Source organism: Eulemur rufifrons, chromosome 23, assembly GCF_041146395.1.
Source record: "Eulemur rufifrons isolate Redbay chromosome 23, OSU_ERuf_1, whole genome shotgun sequence".
Lineage (NCBI taxonomy): Eukaryota > Metazoa > Chordata > Mammalia > Primates > Lemuridae > Eulemur > Eulemur rufifrons.
Genome location: NC_091005.1, coordinates 15,664,574 through 15,690,812, shown reverse-complemented (window position 1 = coordinate 15,690,812; position 26,239 = coordinate 15,664,574). Strand labels below are relative to the sequence as shown.

General features: G+C 44.8%; 1 protein-coding gene across 1 annotated transcript in view; it reads right to left on the bottom strand.

Annotated features, from left to right (window-relative positions):
• The window catches only part of HYDIN (HYDIN axonemal central pair apparatus protein), a 304,337-nt gene that overhangs the window by 14,795 nt on the left and 263,303 nt on the right, over positions 1-26,239 (bottom strand). Inside the window, exons 66-80 of the mRNA XM_069456333.1 lie at positions 25,893-26,111; positions 24,080-24,240; positions 21,571-21,668; positions 20,550-20,757; positions 19,245-19,457; positions 18,651-18,789; positions 16,623-16,788; positions 15,348-15,495; positions 14,732-14,939; positions 14,010-14,231; positions 8,550-8,719; positions 6,545-6,743; positions 4,614-4,772; positions 2,321-2,598; positions 935-1,154 (exon numbers count right to left, since the gene is read on the bottom strand). Coding sequence (XP_069312434.1) covers positions 935-1,154; positions 2,321-2,598; positions 4,614-4,772; positions 6,545-6,743; positions 8,550-8,719; positions 14,010-14,231; positions 14,732-14,939; positions 15,348-15,495; positions 16,623-16,788; positions 18,651-18,789; positions 19,245-19,457; positions 20,550-20,757; positions 21,571-21,668; positions 24,080-24,240; positions 25,893-26,111 — 2,808 coding nt within the window. The remainder of the gene's footprint in view (positions 1-934; positions 1,155-2,320; positions 2,599-4,613; positions 4,773-6,544; positions 6,744-8,549; positions 8,720-14,009; positions 14,232-14,731; positions 14,940-15,347; positions 15,496-16,622; positions 16,789-18,650; positions 18,790-19,244; positions 19,458-20,549; positions 20,758-21,570; positions 21,669-24,079; positions 24,241-25,892; positions 26,112-26,239) is intronic.

Genomic DNA, 26,239 nt, shown 5'->3' with positions numbered 1-26,239 from the left:
CATAGAGAGGTCTCAAAACTTTAATAAAATTAAAAATAGACAGAAGATTTGAGCAGACACTTCAACGAAAAAGATACATAGCTGGCTGTTTGGCAAATAGTACCTGAAAAGGTGCTCAATGTCATTAGTCATTGGGGAAATACAAGTTAAAAACCTCAATGAGATACCTCTACATACCTATTAGAATGGCTAAGATTTAAAAAACTGACCATATTAAGAGTTGACAAGGATGTGGAGCAAGTGGAGATGTCAGACAAAGTGCTTGTGTAAAGGGACAATTGTGTAAAAGGACACAATCGCTTTGGAAAATAGTTTGACAGTTTCTTAGAAAGGTAAACATATACCTACCACATGACCCAGTCATTCCACAACTAGGTATTGACCCAAGAGAAATGAAAGCGTATGTTCTTGCTGAGCCTTGTACATAAAAGTTCACAGCATACTGTGGGGCTCCATTCAAATAACATTCTTGAAGTAACATAATTATATATAGAGAGACTGGCCACCAATTCTACCATGAACAATGTAGCTAGTTAACACAGCCAACAGTAGAGTTAGGTGTCTAGTAACGGGGCTAGCAGAGGGTTAACCCCAGGCTGTTTTTATTTTTGAAACCATAGAGAAGGAGAAAGGTGTTGACCCTTTACTCACAGATCTTAGAGTTTGATCTAGGCAGGGATACCAACGCGGGCTTCCTTGGGAATGTAATGCTTGAGTTGTGAGCTAAAGAGTGAGCAGAAATGAACGAAATGAAGAATATTCCAGCAGTGGGAACAGTGTATTTGCAGGCCTCGTGGAGGGAGGCAGCAGGTCTGAATGTCTGATTCGGGCGCTGAGGACTGTTTGGAAGAGCCAGTTGTTTCAAGGAGGCCCAGCGGAGCTCACCTGCTGGGCTAACCCTGCCGCTGGCCCGCCCCGGGCAGCACCTACTCACCTCTTTTGCTATCGGTAGTCCCACGCAGACTCCAGACAGGGTTAGGGTCAGAGGACTGCCCCCCTGGATGAAGCACAGCATGTTTTTATAGAAACTCTCCTTTCCCACCTCGGTGGGATGGTAGGTCACTTCGAAAGAAACCTCCATGCCTGCGGTGATGTAGCCTTCCTCTGGGCTGATGGAGAAATGAGGCTCAAATTTTTTGACATCCCATTTAAACCTTTTCCAAGAAAAAACAAACAAACAAACAAAAAAAAAAACAAGAAAGAGAGTTAACTAATATTCTAAGAGTGTCCTTTGCCTGGGCTTTTAGCTGCGAGGTTCACCTGCGTCCTCCCGAGGACACAGAGGAGAAAGGTCTGCCAGACAGCAAGAGTGCTGGTGGATATGGCCAAGACCGCCCGCTGGTGAGCTGGGAAGTGGCTGCACCCGATTACCCGAGAGTGATTACCCACGGCAGAAGGAACATGCACGAACACGTATACACACGTGTACCCAAGGTCACGCAGTTAGGAAGTGGCGGGGTGAGGACTGGAACCCTTCTGAAACTGTAGTTTAACCATTTCCTGTACTGCTCCTCAGTTCAGATCCAGGAGGGTAGCAACCATCCCTTCATGGGAGAGTTGTGCTGGGTTCTTGGTGGCAGCTGAGATCCGATAGCCCTGTGTGGTCACCCCTCTGTGGCTGGGCACTTGGTTCAGGCAGGAGACAGAGGCTGGATGCATGCCTTGGGGTGCCACTTACACTAGGGTCTATGTGAAGAGTGCCCCCTGGGGGTGTGCAGTGTGCAGCCTGCACCGCCGGGTCAGCATGCCCAAGGCTGCCACAGAAATACCTGGGTTCCAGTCCCATCTTTGTCACTTCCTGGTTATGTGATCTTGGGCAAGTCATCTACCCTCTTTGGGCCTCAACTCCATCTTGTATCACAGGCACGATATAGTACCTACCTTAGCGAGTCCTGGGATGATTAAGTGGGATATTATATGTCAGAATGCTCAGCATGGCACCTGCACATAGAGAGTTCTTTCTACATGCATGATTTTGGAAAAGTTAATTAATCTCTTTGTACCTTAGTCTGCTGGTCTGTAAGATACATTGGTAGTAGTAGTATGGGTCGCATAGAGTTGTTGGGATTAAATGAAGTGAGCTACGTAAAGGGCACACAACAGGCACTGAGCAAATGTCCCCCATCATATTAATTTCAGTAACCACCCTGGTGAGGCCACTGCTGTCACACCTTGAGGGAAGTAGGGCTTGGGGGGCTATAGAAGGGATAGGACAGAAATAAAAAGTGGCTGCACTTGCAAAACAAGTGTCTAGTCCACGGCAGACCCAGGGACAGACATCTCTGCTACAGCCTCGGGGAAGGAGGCACCGCTCCTCTACCTTGCACCTATGTCGCCTGTGTTCAACATGAGGATGCGACGTGTGGCCTGCGTCTGATACACGACTGGTCCAAAAGGAAGATGGTCCTGGTCCAGGGAGATCTCCAGGGCTTGGCAGCAGCCGTTGAGAAGGAAGAGGGGGCGCAGGAGCCCCATGCATTCCATGAACACTTCCTCGGAGAAGAGCGGCACGCGCTTCTTTGGGGCAAATACGACTTCCACTTTGCAGACTTCTTTGGGCTTCAGTGTGATGTTGTGGAAGGGCACCAAGGTGATGACCTGGATGGAACAACACCCAGACTCAGCAGCTGAGGGGGGGAGTGGGGGTTAGGCCTCAATTGCCTGAGGTCTTGCTGCTGGGGCTGGAAGAGGGGCCAGATCTCGCTTCTGCTCTCGTCCCGGCTGTGTGAGCTTTGGTAAGTTACTTAAACTTTCTGACTTACTCTATGATTTAGATTAAGATTGTCTGTATAAGATATAGGGCACATAACAGGCATTCAGTAAATGTCAACTCCCTCTCCTGCCCCTTTCCTAACTCCTTTTGGGAGTTTCATCCTTCCTGGTTCCTCCCTGCAGAGGAAACAGTACCTAGAAAGAAGAAACACTCAGAGCGCCAGTGTTTGTTAAGGAACACGCCCTGCATGGGATTTCCCTGTGTGATCATTAAAATGCAGATTCCTGGGCCCTGCCCCAGGCCGACTGAATCAGAATCTCCTGGGAAGAACCTGGAACCTGCATGTTCAAAAGTTCCACAGGTGATTCATGTGTTCCGAAGTTTGAGAACCACTGCACAGATTTATTTGGCTTTCTTTTTCCCTTAGTCCTGGCAGAAATCAATCCGCACCAGCATTGGGAAGCCAACTCCTCTTGCATCCTTGAGCTTCCTTTGGGGCATAGCCCTGAGCAGTCACCAGGAAACGAGCTGTGGCTGCAGGGAGTGAGATGATGGGCGAGGAGCTGCAAGCAACAGGGAAGTGATCTTAGGGATGTCACAAAACATGATGACACTGGAAGCTAGCCTCAGGGTGCTGGTGCCAGCACGGGTCCCCCTGGCAGCTTTAGTCCAACCACCTAGGGAGGCAGATTTGGTATGGCCAAACCTTTAGGGGAGCTGAGGGCTTTAATGTGGATTAACAAGGGAAGGGAAGCAAGAAGTCTTCCCTCCTCATCTGGATGGCGACGTGGGCAGTGTGGGGTCCTGGGATGAGATGCCCACTGGGTGTCTGGGCTTGGCTGGCCTCTCACAGCCGATTTCTCTGTACCCTGCCATCTCCAGATGGTACCCACTGCCCCTTCCACACTGAATCCCATCTAGTTTTCCAAAAGCGCTGACCCCTTTGAGCATACACACCTTTGCCCACCAGGAATGCCCGTTCCCAAACTGTCTGCGAGGAGACACCTCTTCACCCTGTAAAACGCAGCACAGGCCTCCCTCCACCCTGAGGTCTTCCCCAGCACCTGGGGCCTCCTCTGAGCAGACCTGCTCCCAGTGCACACCCTGCCTCTGCAGTTTCTCTGCTGTCCTGGGATTGTTTCTGTGTCTGTGACCCCCCGAGACTGGGAACTCCACCAGACCAAGGTCTGTGTCATAATCACCTTCTTATTCCTGGCACCTCGCAGTATTTACTGAGTAAATGTAAGAAGGAACTGCAGGAAGGAATGGATACAGTCCACTCTCGGAATCAAACACATGGGTCCATTTTCAAAGGGCCACGTAGATACTACTGACCATAAGCTGGGCAGTGGCAGCCGGGACCGTGCACTGCGAACCTGTAGAAGTGGCCTCACCAACGAGCAGGCTTTTCTCCCACTGCCGACGGGAGCACAAAGTGGGGTGACCTTCCGGGGGCAGACTGGCAATGCGTATCGAAACACACCTTCCCTTTGGATCCAAGATGCCCACTTCTAACTAGGAGTGTACATCACGTAGACTCATGGATGCGCGCAAAGGCTTAGTTACGTGGATGTAACAGTGTTGTTTGTAAGAGAAAAATTAGAAACACCTCAAATGAGCAGAAATAGAGAACTGGTCCACGTACATAATGGAGGTGTAAATGACCAGGTGATACTGAATGACACGGAAAATGAAATGAGAACATAAAACGAAAACAATAAAGGACCAGTCCCATACTGTTTTTGTGAAAATGAAGAGAGAGAGAGAGCACGTGGAAAGCTCACAGAATGGTCTGGCACGTCGTAGGTGCGCAGGAAATGTGAGCTGTTTGTGCTGCTAGCATGGCCATCCTTAGCATCAGGAGGCATGAAGAGGCCACTAGGGCCCCGTGGGCACCAACCTTGGGTTCCTGGAGCTCTGGAATCGAGAACAGAACCGAATGGTTGAATGTGAGCTGGGCGAGGCTGTTGTTCATGATGGAGACTGTTTTTTTCACAACCTGTCCTGGCAGGACGGCTCCCAACTTCACAACCCTGTTGGCTGGATCTAGGACTGAAATCTGTGGGACGAGGAGGAAAGGAGGAGGAAGGGTTCACGAGTTAATGAGAAAAATAAGTGTTATGAAACATCTTCCCCGGGGAGGCAAGAATGGTTCCCTTTCCTTTAGTGACCTAACTTCTTCATACTGGATGGGCATTCACCTACTCGATAAACACTTACGTGCATCAAATGCCCACTAAACTACTCGCCCACAATTACGTAATTACAACTGGGTTAAAAGATAGGAAGGAAAAGCTCAGGGCACCTGCAGAGCACAGCACAGGGGCTGAAACTAGACGCGGGCTTGGCGAGGCCTGAGGATGGCGTGTTCACACTGAGAGCTCAGGAAAGGCAGGATCCGGTCAGCTTGAGTCAGGCTGGCCATGGGGTTGGGGACACTCTAAGGGGAGGAGACAGCCTGCAGCAAGGCCCTGAGCTGGAGGGAGTGGCCCTGGCAAGGCCTGTGGCTGGGAGCTGGGACCCGAGAAGATGTGTTTGGAGGCGGTCAGGTCTTGTAAGGCCTTGCAGGCCACTGTTGGGTGGGAAGAAGACTGGGCTTTATTCTGGGAGAAATGGAAAGTCAGTGAAGCATGGGGTGACCTGGTCACATGTGTGCTTGTGAGAGTGCGCTGGCTCGCTCCTTCACGGAGAACGGACTGAAAGGGCAAGAGAGAGAAAGCACGAGGAGTGCGAGGCGATGATGATCTAGGCTAGAAGGGCAGCCGTAGAGGTGGAGAGAAGTAGAGACTTTCAGCTAGAAGCCTCAGCTAAGGCACTGACGAAAACAGTGGTCTGCTGCAGCCAAGGCCGGGCTGAGCCACAATTAGCAACACCCACTGGTCACTGTCATTCGATCAGTCACTAAACTGCACCCCTTCCCCCAACTAGCTTTAAATCCAGCCCACATGCTTCCATTTTGTTTAAAAAGGCAAGAGAGTGTCTCTCTTACCAACCATGAGCTCCTGGAGGTCTGAGAACATGTTTAAGTCACCTCTGGATCTACCCAAAGTGCCCAGCACACAAGGGGTGCTCAATGAACAAATAAGCAAATGAACGAATACGTGGGATCAGAAGAGACTGCCTCTGGCTTGGGTCCAGACACACCGGCTGGCAATGTCCTGTTGCTCCTATGCCTTGAGGAGAGAGCTGCCAGGAATACACCCCTCCATTTTCCCTGGGTTGTTGAAATACCCCATGCATTCTTGAGAGTCTTCGTCTATTAAAATAGAAAAACTCCCAACAAACACCTTAAATGTTTGTCAGACACCGGAAAGAAAGAAATGAGGAACAGGGCACGACCATTCCCTTTCTATCCGGAGCGCCTGGGCAGAAGGAGTGCCCTTAACCAAATATAATCCTGGGGTCTGGGGCTGGCTGGAGAAGGTTAATCAGTGGGGTGTCAAGGGAGGATGTTCCATAACTGAAATGCATGTCTGTGTACATTGCTTGAAAGTGTCGTGTATTAAATCTGAAAACAAACGAGTCCTAATGGAAAGGACGTAGGTGGGGTGCTACATCTGACATTCTCAATTTCTCCAAGGAAAAGAATGTTTCTCCAGTGCCTGTATCATCCCATATGGTAAAGGTTGGTATCGAATAGGACCTGTGAGTCCATGGGTCTGATGTGACAGTTCAGCCCTTTGTGTTATTAGGTGCATCATCTGCCCTCGGACAGAGCAGCCTGGGGCAGAGATGTGGAGGGAGAGGAAGGGTGTGGGGCCCAGGTGGGCACAGGAGGCTGAGAAGGGTGGGAAGGAGGGCGCCAAGCCCGAGGGCCTCCCTGTCTCTTACCTTCATTTCCGTGCCCTTCCCTTTGATTTCAACTGTTTGTTGTGAGAGCCCATTGATTTCAAAGGCGATGAGTTCTCGATAGTTGATACTTTCTCGAGGATAAAAGATGATTGGAATCTCCAGTGTCTTTCCTGGCTTTATCACCTCAACACGGAAGTTAACCTCGAGGTGGGTGGTGCTGGTGTACAGGCAATCTATGCTGGAGAAAATCCAGAGAGGCTGCATAAGCTCTGAGAAGGTTGACCCAGAGGGCTGGAGGCTGTCCCCTTGCCTCTCTGGGCTGGGCATGATGGATTTCCCGCCCTGCTGTCCTGGAGTCACAGAAGTTATTTTAGAGCTGGAGGGACCTTGGCAGTGACCCAGCCCATGCTCTCCCAGGCACAGCCCAGTGACATACCCCAAATCCCATCCTGAGATCCTGGCAGAACTGGGCCTCCAATTCAAAGGCTCATGACACTTTGCCCAGTGCTCTTTACTCTCTTGTCCTCAACTTTCTGATGAGGCATCTTATGGTTTTGTACCCTCTCATAAGAAGGAAGTGCTTCCAGAAGCAACTGGGTGGTAAAGCACAGTGGAGAGGAGTATGTGTGCTGGAGTCACACAGACAGGAGGAGCTCCATCACCAGGCTCCATCACCAACTAGCCACACGATCTTGGAAAAATTACTTAGCCCATCTGGGTCTCTGTTTCCTTATCTGTAAAATGGGGGTAATGATAGCTATTCCATAGGGTTGTTGCGAGGATTAAATGAGATAAAGCAACTTAAGCAGTCACTAAACAGGTCGGAGGAAACATTCTATAAAGGTGAACTTTATAGAATTATTACTAATTGCTCCACTAGAAGGGACCTTAAATTATCACATCCACCCTGCATCTCGGGCAGGAAAGCACTTGGACCTCTCCATTACAACTTTGCTCATCTGCCTTACAGGTGTGCAGAGAAGGAGTCCAGCTAGGCCAATGTAAAGAGCTTGATGCCTTGAGCAAAGTAAGACTGAGATTACATTAAATCTAGTAAGAAAGAGTATAGGTAGATAAGCTTTTTAATTCGTGTACATGACCCTCATGTAATTTAATATTCAGGATAATCAGTAATAACAACAACAGCAGCCGCTAACAATAATTGAGGATTTCTTATGTTCCAGGAAGTGTTGTAAGTATTGTTTCTAGATGAACTAATTTAATCTTCCTAATAGTTCCTATGTAGAAGGCCTTACTGTGATTGGTCATTTTGGGCAAGGAGACAGAGGCACAGAGAGCTTAAAAAGCATGTGCAAGGTCATACCGCTAGGGAAGAGTTGAAATTGGAACTTAAATCTGTGCTATCTAATATGGTAGCCACTAGACACATGTGTCTACTTAAATTAAAATTAATTAAAATTATATAAAATAGTTCCTTAGCTGCATGAGCCGTATGTCAGGTGCTCCAGAGCTGCACCCGGCTGTGGCCCCTGTGTTGGACAGTGCCGACAAACAACTCCATCATTCTGGAAAGCACTCATAGTACTGATGTGGAGAGCTCTGAGTGGACACAGTCTTTGGGCCAGTCTCTGGAGATTCTGTCTCTTAGGTATAGAACGGGGTCCAGAAACCTGCACTGGAACATCCCACGCAGGCGTGGAGCAGAGAGGCCAGACTTGAACCAGAAGGCTTAGGCTCAGTACAGATCCATTTCCTGCAAGGTCATAGGCCTGAAAAATTCACTCTTTAACTTTCCAAACCTCAGTGTCCATATAGAGTACATGGGGAAAATAAATGGAAGCCATAAAAGCTCTCATCAGGCCATTAGGCATTGCCCTCTGCACTTTAAGAAGTAGATGTTTCGCAGAGTAGCTTATAGCTATCCAAGCATCAGTATTAGTGGTGGGGACAGGGACCCAGGATTCATGCCCACTGTGTTTGACTCTTTTCAGTAATCCTTCTTTTTTTTTTTTTTTTTTGTCTTGGCCAGACTTCACCTAGAGGACCCACAGAAAGTTGCAGAATCCTCTGGAGGCCTGCTTACCTCATAGACGTTTCTTCCTTGTTGGTGATGACCAGGGTTTGTTTGTACGGGGGCATCCCAGCTTGGTAGATGAAGCAGGTCCCAAAGTTGTAGCTGGTGAAGGAGAAATGGACAGCCGGGCTCACGGCACGACCTGAGATGCTGCACATATAGGTCGGGCCTTGGCTGATCTGTGAGGAGGGAATGGCAGGTGGGTGTGATCAGAAGTGGGAGGAGGGGACACGTAAGTGCTCAGGTGAAGGAGAAAAGCACTGTGTTTTAACAATTATAGGTCTCAGGGCTCCATCTCCAGAGATTCTGTTTCAGTAGGTTAGAAGGTTGTTTACTGAAGAAAGACTGCTCTGTAATCAGACCCTACAGGGGCTCTTGCTTTGTTCTTGCAGCAGTGATTCAGCTTGAAGACTCAGAGGTATGCCAGACACCGCGAGTTATCACCCAAACTCTGCTCCCCACGGTTCCCTTACTAGCAGGACTCTGACTGGTCGCCAATGTGCTTAGATGAAAACACTTGATTTCCCACCCTGCCTTGCAACTCAGGGTGGCCATCAGACATAGTGCTGATCATTGGATGTAAACAGAAGGGGACAAGGGCGTGTTCTGTCTTGAATAAGGAGGCACAGCCTTGTAAGGGAAAGTTCTTTGCCTTCAGGATCTTCCTGTGTCTTTTCACTGTGGAATGCAGACATAGAGGTTCAGGTAGGGTGGTCACCTTACGACCAGGAGATGACAAGAATAAGGACAAGGCCAATATGCCAAGGATGAAAGAATGGAAAAATAGAAAGAGGATGGTCCCCATCTGGACTCTCAACCACAAGGTAATACTTGACCCACTGGGACATGAACTTAATTTGTTCTTTACAAACTTTTCATAATATGAAATTTCACAAACTGATAACTGATTTAAAATAAAATATCTAATATTTATTTTAAACATAATTAGAATAAACATAAGAATGAGCATTCATTTTAAACATCATTAGAATAAATCAAGTCATTGGTACAAGTTTTCATAAACAACTTTGTACATTTAAAACCATTTTCTAAGACTTTCATGCATTTTATGGCTGATTCTTTGAAAAGGATTTAAATTTATCACCTTTAACTCTTTTGCTAATTAGAGTAGGAAGATCTCATAACATGTTATGCTTCTTTCTGCTGTAAGAAATGCAAGTTCTGAAAGAGACGGTCCTCAAGGAGGAGGGGCCCCTTCTGAGGCTGCAAGCCTCGCACTTCTCAGGGAGGATGGTGGCAAATTTGCCACCGAGTTCCAGGCCAGGAAAACAGGAGATTCCTGAACTCCCAATGGCCAGTGACTCACCTTGGGTTCTCCTATGGCTTGAATGTTTGTCCCCTCCAAAACTCATGTTGAAATTTAATTGCCATTGTGATAGTATTGGGAGGTGGAAACTTTGAGAGGTGTTTAGGTAGAGAGGGCTAGCCATCATGAATGGACTAATGCCATTATTGTGAAAGTGAGTTTGTTATTGTTATCACGGGAATACGTTCGCCCCCTTTTGCATGCGTGCACTCTTTGTCTCCCTTTCTGTCCCTCCCTCCCTCCCTCCTTCCCCTTTCACCATGTGATACCATCTACCGTGCTATGATGCAGCAAGAAGGCCCTCACCAGATGCTGGCACCTTGATATTGGACTTCCCGGCCTCTAGAACTGCGAACCAATAAATTTCTGTTCATTATAAATTACTCAGTCTCAGGTATCCTGTTATAGCAGCACAACACAGACTATGATATGTTCCAGTTGTTTTACCCCCATCTTCCTGTCAATCACCTTCCTGAAGATTTGATAAAGATAATGTCCTTAGGCTGGGCATCCTAAATCTCCTTTTGTTATTGACTTCCAATTTTATTCCATTGTGGCTGAAGAATGTACTTTATATGATTTAAATCTTTTTAAATTTGTTGAGGTTTGTTTTATAGCTGAATATATGATTTATCCTGGACAATGTTCCATGTGCACCTGAGAAGAATGTGTATTCTGCTGTTGTTGGGTGAAATGTTCTATATATATCTGTTAGGCATAGTGCTTTTATAGTGTCGTTCAAGTCTTCTTACTTCCTTGTTGACTTTCTGTCTATTTATTCTATACATTATGAAAAGCTAGGGACCAAAATCTCTAACTATGATTGTTGAATTGTCTCTTTTTCCCTTCAGTTGTTAGTTTTGTTTCATATATTTTGAGACTCTGTTGTTATATGCACATATGTTTACAATTGTTATGTCTTCTTGATGGAGTGACCCTTTTATTATTACAAAATGTCTTTATCTCTAGCAATAATTTTTGTCTGAAAGTCTATTTTGTCTGATATTAGTGTTGGCACTACACCTCCTTTTGGTTACTATTTAAATGGTATATCTTTTTCCATCCTTTTACTTTCAGCCTATTTGTGTTTTGAATCCAAAGTGTGTCTCTTGTAGACAGCACATAGGTGGATCACATTTTTTCCCATCATTCTGCCAATTACTTTTTATTGGAGTGTTTAATTCATTTACATTTAATGTAACTACTGATAAAATAGGATTTATGCCTATTTTGCTATTTGCTTTCTGTATTTCCTATGTCTTTTTAAAAAAGCCTCCTCAATTATGCCTTTTTTATTCCTCAATTCTTCCATTACTGCCTTCTTTTGTGTTAAATATAATAGATATTTTCTAGTGTACCATTTTAATTTCCTTGTCATTTTTAAATTATATTCTTTTGAGTTGTTTTATTGGTGGTTACCCCGGGGGTTGTAATTAATATCTAACTTTATAGCAACCTAGTTTGAATTAATAATAACTTAATTTCAATAGTATACAAAAATTTGGTCCTCTGTTTCTTCCTCTTCCCTTTGTGCTATTATCAAACAAATTGAATCTTTATATAATGCCCATCAATACAGATTTACAGTTATTGCTTTATGCAGTTGTTTTTAAAATCAGATAGAAAAAAGTTACAAATAAAAATATATTTATACTGACTTTATGTAACCTATGCAGTTACTTTTTCTGGTGCTGTTTATTTCTTCTTGTGGATCTGAGTTACTTTCTAGTGTCCTTTCATTTCAGCCTGAAGGATTCTCTTTGTTATTTCTTGTAGGCTAGTCTGCTAGTGATGAATTCTTTCAGTTTTTGAGAATGTCCTGGCTTTTCCTTCATTTTTAAAGGAGAGTTTTGCTAGATACAAAATTCTTTGTTGATGGTTGTTTTTCCAGCTTTGAAGATGTCATTCCACTGTCTTTGGGGCTCCAAGGTTTCTAATGAGAAACCAGCTGTTAATCCTGCTGCTTTCCAAGTTCTCTTTGTCTTTCAATAGTTTGATTATGAGGTGTATAGGTTGGATTTCCTTGAATTTATCCTACTTGAAATTCATTGAGATTTCTGGATATTTAATTTTTTTCCATCAAATTTGGGAAGTTTTGGGCCATTATTTCTTGAAAAAAATTTTTTTATAATTTTCTTTCTTCTTTTTTTCTGGGACTTCCATTATGTGCATATTGGTATACTTGATGGTATCCTATGGGTCTCTGAGGCTTTGTTCATTTTTCTTCATTAGTTTTTATTTCTGTTTTTCATACTGGATAATCTCAATTTCCCCATCTTCAAGTTTGCTGATTTTTTTCCTTTTGACATATCAAATCTGCTACCAAGCCCCTGTTTTGAATTTTTCATTTGAGCTATTATAGTTTGCAACTCCAGAATCTATATTTTATAATTTATATCTCTATATTGATATTTTCTATTTTTTCAAAAATTTTTCTCATACTTTCCTTTAGTTGCTTAGACACGGATTTCTATAGTTCTATGAATATATTTTAAACCGCTTATTTCAAGTATTTGTCTAGTGAGTCCAACATCTGGGTTTCCTTGGGGACAGTTTATATTGGATGATTTTTTCCCCCTATGTATGGGTCATACTTTCTTGATTCTTTTCATGTCTCATAATTTTTTTTTTGTTGGAAACTAGAGATTTAAAATAATATAATGTAGCAACTCTGAAAACCAGATCCACCCATGCTGGGTCTGTTGCTGTTGTTACTCTTCCCTTTTTCTTTTTGGGGGATGGCGTCTTGCTCTGTTGCCTGTGCTGGAGTGCAGTGGTGTCATCATAGCTCACAGCAACCTCCAACTCCTGGGCTCAAGCGATCCTCCTGCCTCGGCCTCCTGCGTATTTGCTTTATGTAGTTGTTTTATTAGTTTAGTGACTTTTCCCATAAAGTCTATATTCTTATTTATGCATAGCTAATGAAGTTTCTGCTTAGTTAGTTTAGAGGTCAGCTAATGCTTGGACAGAGATTTCGTTAAATGACTGGCACCAATGAGTCTTCCAGCTTTTGCTGAGGGACTCTGTATGTGTGATGGGGCATGCCTCTGACACTCAGGCAGGCAGCTGCCAACTCTGCTTTATTGTTCACTTTTTGCTTTTCCAAAAGTTTAGCCAGAAGTGAGAACTTAGGGCCTTCTCCTAAGCAGTCTTTACTGAGCACAGCCCTGAGATATACATATCCTATACATGCATGGCTATCTAGATTCCAGGGAATATGTTGGAGATTTTCAGACTCCTATGGACATCTTCCCTAGCTTTTCCTTTTAAGTTTTTGGGTCAGCTTGTTTGCCTCAAGGGTCATTGCCACCTCGGGCTGCTGCAGTGTTGAACAATTGCCACTGATTGTTTTTTGACAAATGCCCCATGGGAAAAGGCTGTTTACATTGACTAAGCTCTGAGTCAGGTCAAATAAAAGCAAGCCTTGTGAGTGGGGGTTTCCAGTGAAATTCTAGACATGGCAAATAATGACAATTCTCTTAGTTGGGGCTTTTGGGGAGTTCCAAACCTGTTCTGCCCCCTCCAGTGGCTGATCAATTGCTGGTTTTCACTTTAATTGCAGAATTGTTGGTTTTCAAGGCTGCTGCAGAGCTGGGGAAGGAGGGTAGGAATAGGGCAACTTAAAACACCACAAAGTTCACTGTCCTTATGGATATTCTGCCATTTGTCTTGAATAAATACTCCTAGGATTGTTGCAAGCTTGTGACTAATTTCCAGAGTTCTGAAAAAGTTTATTATGACAATTTTTGCTAGTGTTCTCATTGCTATTGAAGAGCAGCTTTTTGGATGTCCTTTGCCATTCCTGCTGATGTTACCATTCCTCGGTCTTTCATTTGATAACTTATCTTGGGAAATGTTGTACATATTCTCTCCATGCCCATCTATCTCCCATATTTGTTTTAATGTCTGAATGGCCTCCCAATGCATAGATGGTCAACTGCTTTTGAATCAACACTTACTCACCAGGCACCCCAACCATGGATGAGGCCTTTGTACTTGAGATTGTGGGGCTGTCTCCAACACAGTCACCTTCCAGGAGCTTCAGGATGGTGGAGAAGACATGGAATACACAGGAGGATTAACCTGTCAAGGTAACATGCTGTGAGCATTTTCAGTGTTTGGACAATGTCAAATGGTCTCACCTTGATTCTGAGTTCTAGTTCCTTCAAGACACACTTCTTAAGTGGTTGAAAAGATAGGGTAGCTTGGACACTCTGCCCCACGTCCACAGTACTGTCAGTGGGTGAAAATTCCAAATACTGCAGCAGGGTTTTGGAGCCAGATAGCTCTGCTTGGAAGCTGAAGTTGAACTTTCCAGTGTTAATAAAGCTGAATTCACACTGGACGCATTCATTTAACCCCACCTGGAAGACAGAGACCAGAGCAGTGAATGCAAACCATAGTTCCCTTCTCTGGGGTCAGGATATGTAACATGTTGATAAAAAATGTCCTTTGGGAAATGAAGTTGGCAGATGACGTTGGTGAATTGAGTATAATTAGCTTAATGTAGTCAGACATTCCAGCAAGAGCTACCAAGTGTTGGGGTCCCCTAATATCTCAAGAGCAAGATGGCAATTTAATTCTTAGACCGCCCTTGGTAGTCAAATATCCTTCCTGTATGTTTAATACAGGCATTCTTGCCCCTCCCCACCATCTCTCCACCCCATGAAAAATAAAATAAGAAAAGCATCCACATCATAACTATGTACATTCTGAGGATGGAGCTGCTCCTGGCATGTTTTTGTTCTCCTGGTCTCTCTGGCATTTGAAACAGAAAGACTCAGCTCATATTCACTGGTACCACCTTCCCCAGTCAACGTGGAGACCGAGAGAGAGCGCGAGCAAGGCCCTCTCACAAGTTCACCTCATAGAAGTTGATGATGTTGGTCTGGTTGGGAGTCAAGAGAGTGATGGAGCCTGTCCTGTCCTTGCACTTGATCTCTGTGTTCATACTGTAGCCCTCCGCCTTGACATTTAATGTCAGAGGCTGGACTTTCTTTTTCACATTGCAGATCAAATTAAAGTTCACGTCTCCTTCGTGCTTTGGTGTGAAGAAAATATCAATTGGGAACCTGGTTGGGGAACAAGAGAGCAGATTAGCTGACTAGGTTTTATTAAACCCTGCTAGAAAATACGAGCTAACTGGATTAGCAGATTCACTACGAGGGAAAGGAACCGTAACTCCAAATTATGATGAGTTTTTAAGATTCGCCAGGCAAAGCTGAGCAATGCTCTGTGGATTCACACACACAGCAGACAGCAAGGAAAGAATACAAACACAAGAGAAAATATTGAGAACGTGGGTGTAGAATTCTCAATGCTCCATAATTCCCCAGGAAAATAAACGCCGGACAGTAAGTAGGACAAAGATGGAATTGTTAATATGCAAATCTTAGAGTTGAAAGAGATTTTAGAAATGGGGCACTCTAAGGGAAACGGGTTCCCCTGGCTGGCAGGCTGAGGACCTATTGTCTCTTTACCTGGACAGTGGCGGGATCCAGCCTTCCATGGGACATACAACCAGGCTGTTGCCGAAACCTTCCGAGTATCGGGAGTTGTCCTGGAAGGCAAAACTGAACCCCTGCTCCTCCTTGTTGATGAGCTGCACGCGCTCCCTGGCCTCTCTGCCTGAGGAGGAAGTAGCAGCCCTCAGCAGCGAGGCCTCGGGCATGCTCGCTGCAGTGGCTCAGCAGATAACGAGGGTGATAATTAATATCCTGGCCTAAGTCCCCATTTTAATTGAAGAGTTTTAGTGGTTTATTACAGGATAATATTTGCCTCTTGATTTCGGTTAATCTTCTTTCAGTTTTTCCATCAATATCTATTTTGCTACTAGGATTTTTATGGGGAATGCCTTTTCAGTATATATTAATATGATTACTTGGTTGTTCTTCTTTAATCTACTGACACAATGGTTATATTGAAGTGTGCCACCCTTGCATGCCTGGATTAAACTTTCTCTTGCTGTTATTATTCTTATGCTATATTGCTCATTTATTTGTTCAAACCCTTAGTAAATGCCATAATCTCCCCTCCCACCTCCTTATGAGTATCAGTAAAATACACACCCAGCTGTTAACATTGGTTTCCTTTGATGGAAAGGGAAGGCTGAGTTAGGATGGATGGGGAGACATTAAATTTTTTCTTATACGGTACCACATTGATTGACTTAAAATACTACAAAGAATATTATTTTATAAATAAAATTCTAATTATTAAAAGAATCATCTGGCTTTAATTGTATTCTGTACGCGCGCGCGCGCGCGCGCGCGCACACACACACACACACACACACACAAAGATATCACAGCCATGGGAGAGATTCATAGGGTACTAAAGGACGGCTGAACCAAACCAATGCGTGAACAGATGCGAGAGAAATCCGGCCACTGCGGCACAGACCAGGAAGCAGACAAATATAGTCCATAATCTGGGGCACATGCAGGCAGGATGGGGCAGACCTGAGGCTCTGGAAATGAAGAGTCAGTCCAGGCCCTAAGGGAATCTGCCAAGGAGGATCTTTAACAAGGCTCCCACATTTCCTTGAGCTATTAGTGTACAGGTTTAAAAGATGGATTCCACTTAATCAAAATGAGATTGAGAGGTAAATACTTTGTGGCTTTCTAAAAAGTGATTGAGGCCCTCTGACATGCTGCTTCTGGAAGGCACCAGGGACGTTCCCCAACCCTGGCTGCTTCTAATGACCTGGCTCAGATCCTGCCAAGTCTAAATATAAACGGACAGGGCAGCCTTACCAATGAGCAGGGAACTGAAGTTGAGGTGTGACTTGTCCAGGGAGATGAGCGGGTCGGTGGCTTTGCCTACCAGCAGGAAAGGGACCCTGATGTTGTGTTCAGGGACTAGGAAAGTCCATAATGCTTCCGTGATGTCCAGATGGGAAGGTGTGAACTGGAACACAATCTAAGAAGACAATTTGCAACAGAGTGGTGATGGGTGCTTGTGTTTGCTTACTCCATGTGCCCTTGGAGGCTTGTCAGCACCAGGGTCATGGCAGTTGACATTCAGGTTATTGCTACCTTTTTTCTACAGTCCCTGTAAGAGCAGGTAGGTGCAGCTGTACCAGCGACATCAATGTCTATCTGCCCTGGCCACACATCCTACTAAGGGAGCCTACCCTACCCACAGCCTCTGCTGGTTAAGTTGTCATATTTTGTGTCATGTCTTTGGATGGCATGGTTGTACCATAGCTGATTGGACCAAAGAATTGGCACCTGTCCCAAAGAAAGACAATCCACTTGCTTGTCCACAGCCTGGTACACAGTCCAACACAACATGATTAGCAGGGCCGGCCAGATTTCTCTCCCGCAAGTTTGGAATTAGAAAGTGAGTGGCTGGGCCCGCTGGCAGTGGAGCCGACGGTGAGGGAAACCACGAGGGTGCGTTGGCCATGGCCAGCCAGTACCCATTTGCTCAGGGAAGTTACAAGCAACTGGAAAATAAATAAATAAATGGTGAAGAGAGAATGGGTAGAAACAAGCAGAGTCCTGGAAGGAAGGTCCAATCTCAAAAGGTGCCCCTGGTCCTTTCTTTTCCTTTTCTTTTCTTTAGCTAACCTGAGTAAGTCTCTGCAATGGATCAGTTAGGACTGAGTGGAGGAACAGTGGCATTTGGCCAGAAGGGAACTAGACAGGTTAACAGGTATGGTCCATGGCAATGCCAGGGTGGTACAGGGGAGGTGTTCTGGAGATATGTCTCCTCAATGACACTACTGTCACCCAAAGACCAGCATGACTCTGGATGATGGATTCTGAAACTTGCCTCTCTAGAAATTGGGCTCATCTTTGACACATTTCTGGGCTGTAATGGGTCCACATCCAAGCGGGACTCTGCCTATGGTGGACACAGTACCTGGATCCGGCCACGTTTAACTAGATGGCTGGGCACTGATAACACACAGAGGTCAAAATCAGGTGGGGTCTACAGATATATTTATTTTGGTTTGGGAAGTGTTAAAAAATATTGAACTAACTACCAATATGTCAAATAGGGCGATTCACATAGAAATTTGGAATTTTGGCTTCTCCTGAAAAGTTTGGGGGAGTTGGCCACCCTGGGCCCCCTTGTTTGTGCGGTGGTCATTTGCCAGAGAAGTGCTGTGGCTGGTAGGCCCTGGCGCCCGGCATTCCCTGTCATTGTCCTCTTGGCCTCCTTTATTCATTTGTGTGACCTTCCTGAAGGCATTTGAGGTCACAATTTTTATTTCATGGATTTATTTCCACCTTCAGGATTCTCTGTGGAACTTACTGGATGTGGAGCCCACAGATCCGTTTTGGGTAGCAAGTTCTTTAAGTCTGACCCCCTGCCATATACCACTGTGTAAACATTTAGGACTAAGCCACGGGCCATGACTCCATTTTTCTGTTTTCCTCCTTGGCCTGCCCAAGTAAACACATATCAGTGTCCGTTCACTATCATCGGCCCCTTGGACAAAGATAACCCTTTATGTCATGCTACTGTGTAAGTCCTAGAGTACCCAGGCATTGATGTCTAGTTAACCTTTGCTGCTTGGATAACCTCAATATTAAAAACTGTAAATACTAGAGCTCTCTGCTTCTCTACACTCAGCCAGGAGAGCTCAGGTCTGCCTTGTTCATCAGGATTGCCCAATGCATATGGTAGCCACTCAATAAATACTTGTTGATTGACACACCCTTAGGCAGAGTGTTCTTTCTAATTCCATCTACTGTCTATGGCACACTTGCTGTGCAGAGATGGTGAGAATGACCCAAGACTTGGATTGCGTGGTCCTCATTTGCACACACCTCAGCTTTCTTGTCAGGGTGGATGAAGCCCTTCTCTGTAAGGCACGTGAAGGCTGGAGGGTTCTGGAGACTTTCAGTCTCTTCAGAGATCCAGGAGAAGGAGTAGGTGCTATTGGTCGGGTTCAGGATTGTAAAGGTCCTGGCCAAGGGGGAAGAATTGACAGCAGAGATTGAGGATTAAAATAACTTTCTTAGAACCTGGGTCTAATGCAGCCCCCTGATCTGGGAACCAGAACTGTTCTGAGCACTTTGTTACTATAGAAACGAAAACTCCATCTCATCCAGGGATCCAAAGGATGGGGAGGGTTCTGGACTTTGGAGTAACAGTGCTGCTAAGGCCACATCTGTCCTAAGGATCCTCTGTGGTCAAGGTGGAGGTCTTTCAAATTTTCCCCAGTGTCAAAACTAAGGAGACAGAATTCAGCTTCCTTAGTGTAACAGTTCTCTAAAGTCAAATCTCTAAAACTTAGGTCAAACCCCAGGATATCAAGCCTGCTTTTAGGAGTCAGTTTTGCTCATTTCTCTAAGTTCTTCTGAGTTCTTTAGAAGGATTGACTGATACAGATCGAACCAATGCAAACGTAAGGAACTCACTGGAGATTCTTCCCTCCTATGCCCACAGTGGTGAACTCGATCATCCGGGTGTTTGGATCCAAAGCGCCACTACCAGACCCTCGGAGCTCTGGGTTGCGCCGAAGACCGCTGATGTAGTCTGAGTCCTTCAGGTCAAAATGGCAGATGGGCAAGGAGCTTCGCCCTTTTGCTACCAGGACCGGACCTTGCTCTCCAGGTGGCAGGTTTGGAATCCTGAGAGGATAAGGTTACTTTTATTTCTATTTTATTTTGTAGTCAGTTGTTCTCTTGGTTGGAAATGAATATTATACCCATCAGCACGTGAGCTCCAGGGGAGCAGAGGCTGGGTCTGTCTTGGTCAATGACATTACCTGGGTGCTTTGAGTGCATGGATGGGCTGAGCACGAGGAGCCTGCATGTGGCTCCTTCTGTGTACCTAACATCCTTAGGATGGTTGCAAGTTACTTCCTCCCTCAGTGGTGAGAAAATCTCCCTGCTGTGACATAAGCTCAGTCTTACCCCCTGGGCCCATAGGCATTTGGTGGGATATGAAAAGTAACCTGCAAATCCTAAAAAAGGTATCCTGAGTGAGCTCCTTGGGAAGGTGAACTGGAATCTTAGCCCCAGGGTCAAGCTGAGGTGGCCTAGGTGTGGGAGGGGTCTCTGTGGTGTAACTGCGGGGTTCAAGGAGGCTCTGATAGCTCACATAGGTCTTTGTCACCCTAGGCCATAGTTCACAGGATTCCTCTGTGAGGCATGTGTTCTCCTTTGAGCTTTCCTGGGTTTGGGTGCCACATTAGGGACTTTCACTGTCAGATGTTATTGGATTAGCTTTTTTATCACTGCTATGTGCCAGATCCACCACCTCCACCACCTCCACCACCACCTAACATTAACTGTGTGCCAGGCACTATCCTAAGCTCTTTATGTGAATGAACTCATTTAATTTTCCCAACAATTCTGCAAGGTGGGTATTGTTATTTGCATTTTACATATGAGGAAACTGAGTCTTAGAGAAGGTACAAGAAAGATTGCCCAAGTTCATGCTTGCCCAAGGACTGGAACCCATCTGGCTGTCACTGTCTGTTGGTTAGTGGCATCCTATCCGTGGCTAAGGGGGAAGTAGGCAGGGGGAAGCATCTGGAAAGGGTTGATGAACAGGACAAAGAACGAATTCTCCTTGTTCTCCAAAGCCTGGTCCCTGTCCACCTTTCCAAAGGGAAGAGTGACAATCTGTAGGGGGGTCTAGGGTTGAACAGAATGGGGATCGGAGCTGCAGAGTTTTGTGTCTGCAAAGATGGGGTTTCGGAGAGCAGGTTTCCTTACTGGCAGAAAAGGTTGCTCTCAAAGTCTCCAACATCCAACGGGGAGAACTTCACTTTGAGCTTCTGCGTCTTCCCCACAGGTACGATGCCTGAGGAGGGCTCCACGGAGAAGACTGGTGGGGAGCCCTCGGCGCAGTGGTCCATGGTGCTGTCCAGGGTGCTGCCTGTGTGCAGCGTGCCCTGACTAAGCTGATCTCTCTGAGCTAAACCTGGGGACAGACAGAACCCAGGTGACAGTCTGAATATGCAGTGAGAGGCACGGGGAAGGCAGCCCACTCACAGGTCCTTAGGGACTCTCTGTGGGGTCTGTGAGCTCACTTTTGTAGCAGGTGTACTTAATCTTGGGCACTTGAGGTAAGGAATTGGGCTCACATATCTCACAAGACATGAAAAATACTTCTATTAATTCCATAGCTTTCAAACTTGGTTTCCTTTTGGCTCAAGGGGGTGGATTAAGAAGGTGTCTGTGGATCTTCTGCCCTAGAATAATGGGCTGTGAACACAATTTTTGGAAAAATCATTGTTCTGAAGTAGGGGTTTACAATCTGGGGGCCCATGGATAGGGGCCCATTTGAAAGGTCTGTGAATCTCTAAAACTGAAATAATAATAAAGATTATTTGCCCATCAAGTGTTGGGCCTTTTTCTGGTGCTTCACATGTATGAAATGCAAACTTGGGCATGGGCATGTATTTTCCCAGGAAAGTGGTTCACAGTTTTCATCAGTTTCTCCAAGGGGTCTGTAATCTCCCAGGTTAAAATCTTATATGCTAGATTCCTAGTGATTGGTGAGATGGGGCATTGGCCTAGAGGGGTGCCCAGGGGCTGGGCTTCTGCAGGGTAGAGGTAAGCTCTGGAGTCTCTTGGGCCATTTAGCTGTGCAGACTGCATGAGGCCTCTGCTCTGCTTTTCCTTAGCTACTTAGGAGGCCATCTCAGCATGAACAAGGCCTCTCCATGAACAAGGCTCTGCTCCAACTGGTGACTCAGGTCAGGTCCTGGGTTTTACCTGTCATTGCATTTACCTTGTTTTTCTGGCATTGCAAAGCTGACTGCCCTTGAGTTATCTTCTAAGAGCCAGCTGAATTCCAGGTGCACACGTCCTGAATTAATCAGGTCAAACCTGCAAATCAGTCAGGGAACAGACTTGAGAAATGCCCTGCAGGTGATTTTTGTCCTGCCTGCATGTTACCTATACTGTTACTGAATTGTTTTCTTTTTTAAAAAAATTATTTCTCATTTTATTTTTATTAATTTTTTAGAGACAAGGGTCTCGCTATGTTACCCAGGCTGATCTTGAACTCTTGGCCTCAAGTGATCCTCCCACCTCAGCCTCCCACAAACTAGGGATTATAAGTAGGAGCCACCGCATCTGGTAACTCTTTTCTTTGTCAAGTCATTTTGTTTCTTAAATAATTTTTAAAGGGCAAGTATTAAGCAATTGCATCTAAAATCATGCATTTGATGTACCACTTATATTTCCTTCTAAAACACATAAAATATATACATGGTGATTAAAAGTAAAAATATCCAAAAGTTTAGCATTTTGCATACTACCAACACCCTATGCAGTGAGCTCTCAGCATGCATCACAGTGATCCTGAAAAATTCCAAGGAGAGAAGAAAAAAAAGGTATTTTACATGATAGCACCTCCCTCAGGACATTCTGTAGGCCTTCTGTTTCTACATCACCTGCCACCAGTAACAATGTTTCTGTGATCAGAAGCCGTTTGACCCCTGCTTGCAACATCTACCCTGGCTGAGACACAGACTTGGATTTTAGTTGCTTTGAACTCAAACTCTCAATCAGCAGAGGCTTTTCCTGACTCAAGTTTTCCTGCTCTAAGACAAGGACAGGGAGACAGAACGTTTTTCTGGAATCCCTTTTGAACTTGATCACAGTAACAGCAGGAAGATGAGGCCTGATACTAGAAAATGACAGTGTCAGAGAGATGAATACACATGCCTTTCCAGTTTTAGGGGAGTAGTCAGAGTTAGGAGTAGTCAGGTCTGGAGTGGGGTGTAGAGATTAGATTTCCACGACCCAGTCCAGCAGACTGTGCACGTGTGCCTGACATCAAGTGCTTTGACCACAGGGGCTTGTGCTTGCTGTGTGAGTTTATGAACACTGGTATTTATCCTAAAGATAATTTTTATAAAGTGGAGAAATCTCAGTGGCACAGAGTACTTTTCATAAAAATAGTTCTTGGTTTAGGTCAGGGCAAACTTTTTTGCAAAGGGTAAGACAGTAAGTTATTTTGGGGCTTTGTGTACCGTACTACAAACTACGTACTATTCTGTTCTTGGAGTGCAGAGCAGCCACAGGCAATATGTAAATGAGGGGGCGTGGTTATATGCCGGCAAAGCTTTATTTACAAAAACAGGCTGTGTACCATAGTGTGCTGACCCTTGCTTTAAGTGAAAAGCAGGAGATTCCACTTCCTCACAGATCTTCTGGTTCTATACCAATTTAAGAGGACATTTAAAGTTCAAAAAATGCAAAATGAGGTGAAAAAGTTAATTACTAATTTTTATAAAGTAGAAATGTCAGTGATTGACATGTTTGTCTGTGTATGTTGCTCTCTCTGCCGAGAAGGCCCTTCATTCTCACTTCCTTACTGTGTCCTCCAAAATCCACCACCTTGTCTGGGAAGCCTTCCTTGACACTGTCTCTCCCCATATTTGGATCTGCTTTAGGTTCTCTTTTGCTGCATGCACGCGACACTATGCTGTAAATGGTAATTCTCCTATTTTTATCCATTCCCCCGTGGCCACCCCCAGACAATGAGCTACTGGAAGGCAGGGTCAGGGCATCATTGGATCCCTGAGTCTGAGTGTGGGTGAAGGTTTAACATAAACTTTTCTCCTTCTCAAAGACAAATTTGACTCTGAATTAACTTTTTAGCTCTGTTCCCCTGGAAACCGTGAAAGGAGAAAACTCAGCTGTATTATTAGGTGACATTGTTTATAGTGAAAATGACCCTTGATTAGTAACACGTATGTGAACTGGAAGGAACCATGATCACCAGGAGGGAAGCCATAGCTTTGCGGTTCTCTGACTATAGTGACTTTTATAACTGGGCATATTCTCTGCAAGGAACCGGGAAGCTATATCTAGAGTGGATATGAGAAACGTTGGCTTCTGTTGGGCGTGGGCTTCTAAGCCATGAACCCCGTACTGGCTAGTGCAGATACTGTCTGGGCTGTCACCTGGGTGGTGGGCAATAAGAACAGATCCTAGGTGGCTGTGTAGGCTGCTGCAAGGACTATTCCCACGAAAGTGGATTGCCTGATGCCACTCTCCTGCTAGACTGTGTTTCCTGGCCTGTATCTTGATTTCCAGTGTGAACTTCAATAGCTTGGTGGGTCTGAAGGTTTCACTGGACCTAAGATGACACTCTGGTGCATGCTACACAGATATGATACCCCGTATACACTGTCATAGACACTAAATGAACGTTTGATGAATGAGCAAGTGAATGATGGAATGAAAGAGCTTCTCTGACTAGTGTCATGTGGCTTTTGATGACTCACTCAAACACTCGGGTCTGGTAAACCAGAGTTTCCTTAAAGTGCACATCGCCCCTTTGGCACTGGTAGGAAGCGAAGTCCACGACGGCACTGATTTGAAGCTGCAGTTCTCGGTAGCATTCTTCTAGCATTGAGTGAGCAGGCTCAGGATCCGTCTCTATCACCTGGAACAAAGGCAGCTGTGTCCTCAACAATGCAGAGCACAGGGACAGGTGCACTGACAACAGAATGGAATAGAGAGACCAGAGACATCCTAGATAGATATAAAATTCAGGTAAAATATATGACAACAGAGTCCTGGCAGATCACTAGGAACCGAGGATAAACCAAAAAGAGATTTAGAAAGATTAGATATCTAGATAAAAAATATGAAATTGGATCCTTGCCTCGCATAATACATAAAATCCAGGTGGGCCAAGGGCTTAAATATCAAAAGCAAACCTCTTAAACTTAAGAAAAATAGAGGTGAATATCTTTCTGGAAGGGAAGTGTTTTAAAAATAAAACACAAAAAGTAATAAATATAAAAGAAGAGATTAATAAATCTGGCTATATTAAAATTAAGAACATTTTTATTTAATCAAACAATTAAAGAAAGTGAAAAGATAAGCTATGCACTTGGTAAGGATAATTGTAGACAAATAATATGAACAGAGGAGTTTATCAAAAATAAAATAACAAACAACAAATATTATAACTGAAAAATGGGCAAAAGGCATGCAAAGGCATGCATGTCAGCGATAACTTGCACGGCCAATAATCATATGAAGAAAAACTCAACCTTATTAGCGATCAGGAACATGCAAATTAGGCCCACTGTGAGACCATTTCCCACTCATTCAAATGAATCAATAAGTCTGACAATGCCACGTGAGGGTGTGGATCCATCAGATATCTTTGCTGCGGGAGTATAAATTGGCACAGACACTCTGGAAAATACTTGGGCATTATCTTGGAAAGTTGAATGGTCACATATCCAATGACTCAGCAATTCCACTTCTAGGAATATAAACTCTTGCAACTGAATATCACCTGAACAGTAATGCTCATAGAAATACTGTCCATAATAGCAAAACCACAAATAATTTACAGAAGAAGAAGGAGGGATAAATAATATTGGAATTTCATATGGCAATGAAATGGATATACTAGAGCCACATGCAACAATACAGACGATCACATGCAATAATCTTTTTAAAAAATAAAGTTAAAAACTACAACTAAACAATATACCATTTAGAATGCATAGGTTAAAAAAGAAACAAAAAGCCAAGGGAACAAACAAGACAAGAGTCAAGATAGCAATTACCTCTAGGAGGGAGACAGAGGGATAGAGTGGCTGAAAACCACACAGGTAGTCAATGTTCTACGCTCCATGTTGGGTATGGGTTAGTCTCTGCTTATTATATTATTAAAAGGAAGCTAAGGAATGAATAAACGAGGGGCATGTGTGGGCTAAAGATGAGATCCTGTCATAAACCAAAGACTATAGCTAATCTAATTCTGGACACCTGAGAGGAAAAGGAAACAATGAAAGACTAGCTGTGACATTTTTTTTGAAGAAGAAGAAGGTGGGAGCACTCCCTCAACTGGTCATCAAGACTTAAGCCAAAGGGTCACCAGTTATGATGTGTGGGATGTGTAGTATGAATGGCAGGCAGCATGTGTGGAATTTTGGTTTGTCACTTTTGAAATCAAGGTCAAGTAGAATGGGAACCTTTTGTTTGTTCCATGAAAGAAGGAAATGATGCGACACCAAACTTGAGACCAGGAGGCATCCAAGCCTGGTCAGCTTTGCACTTGATGTCCCCACTTACTTTTCGTTTTGTAGTGAAAGTCCCAGAAGGGTTTTTGGGCACGTCCACCCACTTGACTGTGCGCATTCGGTCGTCCCAGTCAGGGACCTGGTCTGTGGGGAGCTGAAACGTGATCTTGGAGAGCCTGCACTTGACCTGCATCTTCTTCAGGCTGATGGGCACGTCTGACTTCACGGTCACCACTACATCCTTGGCACACCCAGGGTGAAGGTGGCCCACCTGGGGAAAAGCCTGGTATTAGTATTTGTGAGAATTCAATCTTGAGGACTCTTGATACCTGCTGGTGATACTCTAGAGAAGGGACGGAGCCAAAAGTCTTGGCAAAAAATGCATCCGTCAAGCCTGTA